Source organism: Sipha flava, unplaced genomic scaffold (assembly GCF_003268045.1).
Source record: "Sipha flava isolate LNK unplaced genomic scaffold, YSA_version1 51_pilon_pilon, whole genome shotgun sequence".
NCBI lineage: Eukaryota > Metazoa > Arthropoda > Insecta > Hemiptera > Aphididae > Sipha > Sipha flava.
In genome coordinates this window covers 1,329,453-1,339,032 of record NW_020273468.1, presented here as the reverse complement: position 1 = coordinate 1,339,032, position 9,580 = coordinate 1,329,453, and the positions used below count along the sequence as shown (strand labels likewise).

The 9,580-nt window shown below is 29.3% G+C and overlaps 1 protein-coding gene across 4 annotated transcripts in view; it reads left to right on the top strand.

Annotated features, from left to right (window-relative positions):
- Nucleotides 1–9,574, top strand: part of LOC112690760 (UDP-glucuronosyltransferase 2B15-like) — an 11,682-nt gene extending 2,108 nt beyond the window's left edge. Inside the window, exons 1-5 of one of the 4 annotated variants that reach the window (XM_025564848.1) lie at nt 3,648–3,770; nt 6,551–7,364; nt 8,307–8,526; nt 8,592–8,811; nt 9,275–9,574. In XM_025564848.1, the coding sequence (XP_025420633.1) occupies nt 6,552–7,364; nt 8,307–8,526; nt 8,592–8,811; nt 9,275–9,557 (1,536 nt within the window). In that variant the 5' untranslated portion in view covers nt 3,648–3,770; nt 6,551 and the 3' untranslated portion in view covers nt 9,558–9,574. Of the gene's footprint in view, nt 1–3,647; nt 3,771–6,485; nt 7,365–8,306; nt 8,527–8,591; nt 8,812–9,274 lie in introns of those variants that run through there. The other 3 variants (XM_025564845.1, XM_025564846.1, XM_025564847.1) reach the window with 3 other exon arrangements.
- Nucleotides 9,575–9,580: the final 6 nt, after the last annotated feature.

Sequence of the window (9,580 nt, the reverse complement as noted above, 5' to 3'; positions counted from 1 at the left end):
GAGCAAAGGCTTAAGCTGTAGTAGTTATAAAATTCCTTTAAAGTTTTTAATTTTTAGGAAAATTCAACTTGTATCTAAAATAATACTTAATAAATATATTAGTATTATAATGTTTACCTCAATGTCACTTTTCTTATTATCTGTTTTATACATTGAATATTAATAAAATAATATTATAATTTAATAATGAATGTTACTTGAGGGACGAGTTTGGGGATGTGAGGGGCAGAGCCCCTTCTGGTAATGCGATATTATTTGTTAAATTATTCTTGAACTTTGCGTTATCTCCATTGTTTATTGAATCATATAATTTATCCACGCTATGGTAAGCGTGTCTATTAGGATTATTGCGAATTGTATCGATGTTTTATAATGTTAATTTATTGCGCAGTGCTTGCGGGATCTGAGTACCTGAGAGTTGCTCTATATTGATTATTATTATTGGCATTCACAACACTCATACGTGCCGTACTCTCGTAATCTCGTTCACCAAGAGAGTTCATTGACCGACGACGTGACTTGTAAATCATTTTTAAAACATTTAATTGACATTACTTGGTACAGTAATTGGTAGTAACTTGGTAATTTTTAGTTCTACAATTTGTGTTGATCTTGATATTATAAAAGAGTGTGGGCACCTGGCCCACCCTCTTTTACCCTATCCTTAATGGGAAAATACGAGTTGGATCCTAAGATATATGATGACTTAAAAAAAACACTAATTGGGTCCGCGGTGTTATTCGATAACACTCAAATTGGGTCCACGCCAATATCTTTATTTTATATATTATTTAAAACTTTCATGCAAAATGCATATCACTTCAGAGCTCAGCCATACAGTTAATCAAAAAAACAGCAGTAAAAATAAAATGTCTTATGAGAAAAGATGTTTTACTAGTGGAAAATTATTGACACAGTTAAATTTTATAAAATACATATCTTTTAAAATTATTCTTTAGGTTAAACTTATTATTAACTTATTATAGTATAAATATTTACAAGAAAAAGAAAAAACACAATTTTATGTTAAAATTAAGCTAATTTAATAATAATTTCATTTAATATTTAATAATTTTTACATTAGACCTTAACTTAACAAAAAACAAAATTTTTAGGAGAAATTCTAGTCAACATCCGTGTGGTGTTTCTTGGGTAACGCTCACAGGCAACTCATGTACTTCATAAAGTAAACGGGGACCCAACTCATGTACTCTATAAAAAAAGTCCGGATCCAATTCATGCTGTTTTCAAAATCTAGGACCCGATTCGAGTTTGTCCCCCTTAATACATCCCTAATTATGGTAAACGACAGGGATCAGCGGGGTACAATTTATCTTAAAATGGTTGGTGAGGTGGTGATAAAAACTTCTTTTTGAACGTTGTTTTCCCTGGTGACTACTAAACATAGGCGTAACTAGGAGGGGCTGGGGGACTAAGGCCCCCAACATGAATTTTAGCCCTTCCCTATCATAATTCTTAGTCTTCCTAACGATAGCTACATTTTTCATTTTTATTTAAAATATAGTTTTATTTTTTTTAATATTATCTTAGAAAAATATTTATTTTTTTTTTTTTTGGTTATACGTATCATTGTAATACGATGATTGTATGTAAGGTTTTACTACATAAATATTGCTTAAAAATTATTAAAAATTTAAACACAAAAATAGTCGTAAAAGACGTAGGATTATTAATAACTTGTGATAACAATTAACAAGTAACGAAATATTAACGTAACTGACTTAAATCAGAAATTTTGGTTACAAGAAATTTTTATGACAATGAATTGAAAAACATTAACAATCAGGAACATTTAAAACAACTAAAGAGTTTCGTTGAAAAATCTGTTTTCCCAAATTTATACAAAATGCTACATTTAGTGTTACTTGAGGGGCGAGTTTGGGGATGTGAGGGGCAGAGCCCCCCACAGGTTTTACCTATTTTAAACATGTTAGGGCTGAAGCCCACCCTAATTTTAGGATCTAGTTACGCCTATGCTGCTGAACTGTTTTGGACCGTTGACTTTGGAATGTATTTAAACAGTCTTTAAACCTACGTGGTCATGATACCTTTTATAAACCCAACATTTATATTTAATAATTGGGTAATTTAAAAATCTTAGACATTTTATTATTTAACAATAAATCAAACAATGGTATCAGTATAAAATATAGTTTGTAGTGTAAATGAATTAATCACACTCACAAAATTATAAATCAAATTTATACAACTATATATATAACTTAAGTTTTAATTGTGTTGTAACATGTATACGAACAATTTATGAACAATGTGTTTTATTATTGTGTACTTTATTACGCATAGTTAAAATGTTCTTTACAGCAGAAATTTGAATTAAAATATGATAGAACTAAGTATAAATAAATACACTTAAAATACTTAAAACATTTAAAAAACTACTTCCAAATAAATTTACAAAATTATTCCATCATTTATGATAATATTTTTAAAATTCTCATTCGTATAAATCTGAGTAAAATTACAAAAATAATTTAATCTAAAGAAAGATTCAATAATTGTATACTATTTATGTACAATTAAATAAAGAAAAAAATTCCTTAAACAAATGATGTTAGTTATTTTTAAAATGGGGGCAAAAGTATAATGGCTTATATGTTTATAAGACATGTTATCATTTTCTAACATTTATTTTGTTTTGTTTTCATTCAAAACACATTGACTATATGCTATTTTAATAGTTTTGTTATTCAATGTTTATTCCATTTATACTTTATTTGAATATACATACAGTGTGATACGTTTATACGGAATAATAAGAAAAAATGATGATCATGTAAATACTATTTAAATATTTCAAAATCGAATATCGTGCAATTATCACTTTAGTATTACATATTTATTCCAACATACTTAATTATAACAATACATAATATTATAATAAAGCTTAAAACATTTGATCTATTCAATTAAGTACATATTCAATACCATTAAAGCAAAAAATATGAAAACAAAAGAAAATATAATTATTGATTTCGTTCGATTATTAATTTTATACAGAAACCTACGACTTATTCCAACAACATTTGATCAAAATCAGAATGATAAGAAACTTTTTTAATAAAATGTCAAATGTTTTAATATCCTAAACAATTATTTATCTTATAATTATTATTTAAGTATAAGACTATTATTTGATTTCTACTACATACATATATGTTAACATGTTTAATTTCAATTTTTATTCATTTTAGAATAAAGTATTTTTTAAATAAATTAAATATTTTATATATTTTATACAAAAAAGGTTAATAAAATAAATTATTCTCAAGTAGAAAATTTGTTTTTTTTTTAAATGTAACCGAATGCCTCGATAGTCTATTATTTTTTGTTTGGTATTTTCTATGTGGGTAATTTTTATATTTACGCTGTATTTTTAATTTTTAAGTAGCAAATATATTAGTTCTAATCATGTTAATAGAAATTATATTAAGCCATGTTTCTGATAGTGATTTTAGTTCAATGGCCTGCATTTTCGTTACCTGTGCAAATTAATATGTTATCTGAAGTATATTTCTAATTAGTTTTATATTTTTATCGGTTAATTGTATTTATAGTAAACAATAGTATTTACATTACGTTTAAAGTTTCTTTTTAAGCCATAATAAATATATTTTTGACATTACTTCGCACATTCGTTCTTTCCATTGAAGAAGTGTTTTATTAAATATTCTTCTATACGTATTATATTTAACACATGTACATATTTCTTCGGTTTCAATTAAATTAAGGTTAGTAAAATATTACTTACTATGTAATACTTATATATTTAATTAACTGCATTAATTTTATATAGGTCATAATATAATTGATTTTCCTTTCATTTTTTTTCTAAATCCTAATTTAATATTGATACTTATATACGATTTATTGAATATTTTTAAATAAATTTCACTACATTTTTTAACTACCCATGGTAAATATAAAAATGTATTTCGAGTTATAATGTAATAGTCATAAAATTCTATGAGATATATATTTCTTAAAATGCTTTTATTTCAGTTAATGACCAATGCCTATCTTGTATTGGTATTAAGTTTATATTATAAATATAAGTTTATGTAATTTTAATTAATGTTATATCAAAATTAGAGCTGAGTCGAATAAATGTTGCATGAAGCCTTTTAACTAAGTTCTAAATTGTTATTAAAAATGACTGGTATTTTTAATTTTTAATTCCAATTTAACATAAAAAAGTTATTAACATTGTGTAAATTTTTTTTTTTAAAAATGTTCAGTTAAGTACATTTAATTATATTTGTGGTACATAATTTTTAATTGCTATATTAGTCTCGTATTTTTTATTCTAGATGGATTAATGTATAGTTACAATTTTACTTAAAAGAAATAAAAGTTAAAAAAGTTAAAATTAAATTAAATACCTACTTGATTAATTCAGTTTGATATTAAATATATACCACGAGTTGTCATTATAAGTTGTGAATTAAAATAAGCATTTTCTGCAGGTTTTTGGTAGGGGTATGGAAGTAAGATTAAGTTAGGTTTATGAGTAAAATATTGAAATTACAAATTAAACTGTTTGAGTTCTATTTGATATTGTGATACCATAAAAAAAAAGTATTGTAAAATCGAATATCGTAGTAGCAAGGTTATTGATGTTTTAGAGTTGAACGGAACATTACAAACTATTCCATATTGTCATGTTATTATTTTTATCAATTATAATACGAATAATATTTATATTTCATATCAATCAACCGTTTCGCGAGTTCAAGATAAAAAAAAAATTTTCCTACGTAGAATTTGTAAAAATTTAAGAAAAATTTTGGGAGAGGGTTACAACCCCCAAACCCCACCCCTAGTTGCGCCACTGCATACTACTTCCACATAATTGTTGAATTAGAAGTATGAAATATTTCACTATATGATGAAATATATATTTTACAAAAACGTAAAACATTGAAATTTTTTCTAATAAAAATATTAATGATAGCTGTTTATCAATTATTAATTATTTAATCTAAAAGTTCTAGTTATAGGTATAACCATTGATTTCCCTAATATTATAAAATTGTGAAAGTGAGTTATGATAGTTATATGTAAAAATATAACTCATTTAAAAATTATTAAATGCTGAAATATTTCACAATTTTAAATTTCATGCAATTTTGAAACACTACATACTTGTACAATAAAAATATTCAAATTTGCATCTTATGTTTTAGCAAATGAGATTATAAAATAATTTTGTATAAAATGCTGAGACGACGGGCCCTCTCGGAGGTATGAGCCCCGGGGCTTTAGCCCTCTCTGCCCCACCCTCTCGCTGATCTTGTACTTAGTATATATTTTCACTCGTAGAAGGTGATGATATACATTTTTTTAAAACTTTTGCAATAGAAATTTGGAAACAGAACAATAAATAACTGAAATTAAAAAATGGTCAGTATTGTGGGACACACCTAATAAATCTTATAAAGATCGAAATATAAAAAAATGAAGCCTAGTTTAACGTTATGTCAGTTTTATATGATGATTTTTCAAATAAAACTGAAAGTTATCTCGTATTTGTAACTGTAGTGGATTATTTGATGTTTAATTTTGGTAAAAAGTTCATCAAAGATTTACGAAAATTAATATTTATATATGTACACTATCAGCTAGCAAACACCTATACAACCCAACAACCTAACCTAACCTATAACAACCTATATATATATAGGTTTTATAAAGGCTTTATAAAGGGTATAAAAATCGCCGTACAATAATTGTTCACTATTTACACCGGGTTACAGGCACCCATCATTTTCTTTCATTTGATTTTTTATTGGCGGATAACTTTCAAAACAGCATAAACGAAAATTGCACCAGAACCATTTCGTCATCCATTCTGATGGAAGCTGACGTTGCCCCAACCTATTGTAGTGTGTGAATGGAAAAACAACGTCCGTTGAAACAACGTTCGTTCAACGTCTGTCAATAAAACGCTCGCATGACCAACTCTGACCATCGGTCAACTTATAATTTTTCAATATTATATTATATATATATTATATTATGGGCATGTATATATGCATGCCCATAGGGGGAACAAAGCGGCCATTGCCCAAACTGTTAATTTTTGTTTCAAAACTATTGTTAATTTAATATCACGCATATCAATTATAACATAATTTTATTGAGTTCCATTTATGAAGTTTTGTAAAATTTATTATATTTTTAGATAATCTAAAATGTATAACCTTGAACGCATTTATTAGCTTACAATGTTTACACATGACTATATATCGCTTAAGACTATAAATTCTCCCGAGTACCGATTTCTATGGTATTTGATTTTGTTCTCATCTATTTTTAGATACGCGTTGTTTCGGTCCTTAGAATATTAATCTTGCCCCGGGTGGGATTTTATCCTTCAGGCGCGCTTGTAATATATATATTGAATAACTAACAAACTTAATACTTTATACGAATGTTGCGTGTAGTATATCTAATACAACAATTGGTTATATTACGACGATATCAATTGTATTGGTTCGGCCGGTCACAGGATGAGGATGGAGCTATCGTTATTGGTGTTGGCCGCCGCGCAAATGTCCGCGGTGCTCGGTGCTCGGATACTGGCGGTCGAGCCGATCGGCAGTAGAAGCCACTGGCAGTATATGCGGTCCATACTGGACGTGTTGACGGCCCGGCACCAAGTGACCGTGATCACTCCGCTGCCGACCGGCGACCGGGAGAACTACACGGAAATCGACGCGTCGCACGTGTTTCCGATCTACGCGGAGGAAAACGCCGAGCGCATGATCGAGCAATTCGGCTCGTTGATCAAAATGCTGCCGCCGATGCCGGAGCGCAGCCACGAACGCGACATGTGCGACGCGTTCTTCGACCACGAGCCGGTCAAGCGGCTGATGCGCGCCGAGAACGCGGGCCGTTACGACGTGGTCGTGCTCGAGCCGTTCTACTCGCCGTGTCTGTCGTACCTGGCGCACCGGTTGCGCGTGCCCGAGATCTACGCGATCCCGTCGTCCATGATCACGCCCATGGAGATGCTGATATTCGGCACCGAGCCCAGCCCGTCCTACGTGCCCAACCTGCTGTACAACGGCCCGGTCATGGACGGCTTCGCGCAACGGCTGACCAACGTCGCGGTGCACGTGTACGTGAAGGTCGTGCCGTGGTTGACCAACGTCAGGATGATGTACAGCGAGCCCAAGCGTTACGACGTGGCTGACGTCCGGCACAAGCCGGCGCTCGTGTTCATCAACACGCATTTCATCACCGAATCTCCGCGCCCGTTTCCGGTAAACATGATACAGATCGGCGGCATCCACTTGAAACCACGCGAGAACTTACCGGAAGTGAGTAGTAGTACTACGGTGTGAGCTGCGCGTATAATCTACAATTTAAATTGGTCTGGGGGTGGGGGGCCCTTTTTTGTAAATACTTAACTCTCTCAAAAAAAATAAATAAAATACATTAAAAAGAGATTTCGGTATTTGATTTGGAAATCGGCTTTACATAACACATTATTTTAATTAACCCTTTAAAATTTAATTATAAACTAGTTTAATTAGTTATTCCAATTGAGATGAGTGAAACCTTTCTTTTCTCTTCATAATCTCGTTCAAATTCCACTGCATGCTTGATGATTTTCACTTTTAAATCAGCGTTATGTAAAAAAAAACTTATCAATAACTTCAATTATATTTTTTACCGAAGTATTCAGGAGTTCTCAAGAAAACAAAAAATCTTCAAATAACTGTTTTTTCTCATGCAAAATGGACAAAACCAACATTAATTGTAATGTTCCTTAATAACTAAAACGTAACATACATAACGTACTACACTGATTACAAATAACTTTGGATTTTTGATGTTGTGCCACTGGATTTTATTACAATTTAAATTAGGCCAAAGACTGGGTAACTCAGTCGTTATTGAGAATTATTTGTATGCACCTACGTTGGGTTGAAACAGTCGTGTTCAAAACAATTTTAAAATAGTATCAATATATGAATATCAAAACTTTATTGTTTTACAGTATTATAAAAGTAAAGTTGTAAAAAAAAAATCAAATTGTATATACTCTTAATGAGCTTTAAACAAATGGCTTGTTTAATTATAAATGCTTTTATCATTTTATATAATGAGGTAATAATTTTAATTAAATTGTCGCTTATAGATTTTTGCATATTTTTGCTCTTTATTTACTCGTTATTCGTTTAAATTTATATTTTATTTCAAATATGTTAAAATAACTTTTTCATTTTCAAACAGATTTGATTTAAATTTAATTTTAGGATATATTAGATTTTATTGAAAAATCACCACATGGAGTAATATATTTTACTTTTGGATCTGTGTCATCAATGTCAACATTACCAAACCGTATACAACAAATACTTATTGAATCGTTTGCTCAAGTTCCTCAAAGGATATTATGGAAATATGATGGAGAAATCAAAAATTTGTCAGATAATGTAATGACGAGAAAATGGTTTCCTCAACGTGATGTTCTTCGTGAGTCACCATTGTATTTTATTTTTTATAACTTATATAATTTAACAAAATTATTTAATTTTTAGTACATCCTAATGTAAAATTGTTTATAAGTCACGGAGGAATATCTGGAGTATACGAAGCCGTTGATGCAGGAGTCCCAGTTCTTGGATTCCCGCTTTTCTATGACCAGCCAAGAAACGTGGGTAACTTGGTAAATGCAGAAATGGCACTATCATTGGATTTATTGACATTTAATAAAAATGAATTTTTGAAAACAATTGATAAGCTAATCAATGATAAAAAGTATGATGGTTTGTTTTTTATTTGATACAAAATTACATTTTCCCTCGTCTTTATTTAATTTATTAATACGCTGCTTATTTTTTGATAAATTATTAAAGTTATTATTGTTATTTAAGTAATTATCTATCAGTTGTCTAAAGATATAATCTACACACACACACATATATATACATATAAATAGGTATAAAATTATATAATCATATATTAATAATGTCTAGAGTTGATATTTAATTATATTACGTACGTATTTTTAATTAAACTTTTATATAACACGAAGTGAGAGTCAGGCGATTATAATCAATAATAACTTTGTTGTCCATGGAATATTAAACAATAACTATTACTATTAACATAAATATATTAAAAAGTATTACTATGTTCATTGCCTCTTAATAATATGATATTAAAATTTTGAATTTGAGAAAGGCGAATTAAACGCTTCATTTATTTATTTTTTTTTTAGTTACACAAAAAATGCTAAAGTAGCTGCCAAACGTTTTAAAGATCGACCGATGACACCTCAAGATTTGGTTTTATACTGGACAGAATACGTTATTCGTCATAATGGTGCCCAACATTTAAAATCTGAAGCTCTAAACCTCTCGTGGTACCAATATATATTATTGGATGTAATTTTTGTTGTAATCATATCATTTTTAGTCTTAGTGTATTTGAGTTATATTGTTTTTAATTTTATTTATTTACGTTTTAAAATGTACTCAAATGTGAAAATTAAGTCAGAATAAATAAAACTAACAATTTTAGTCTT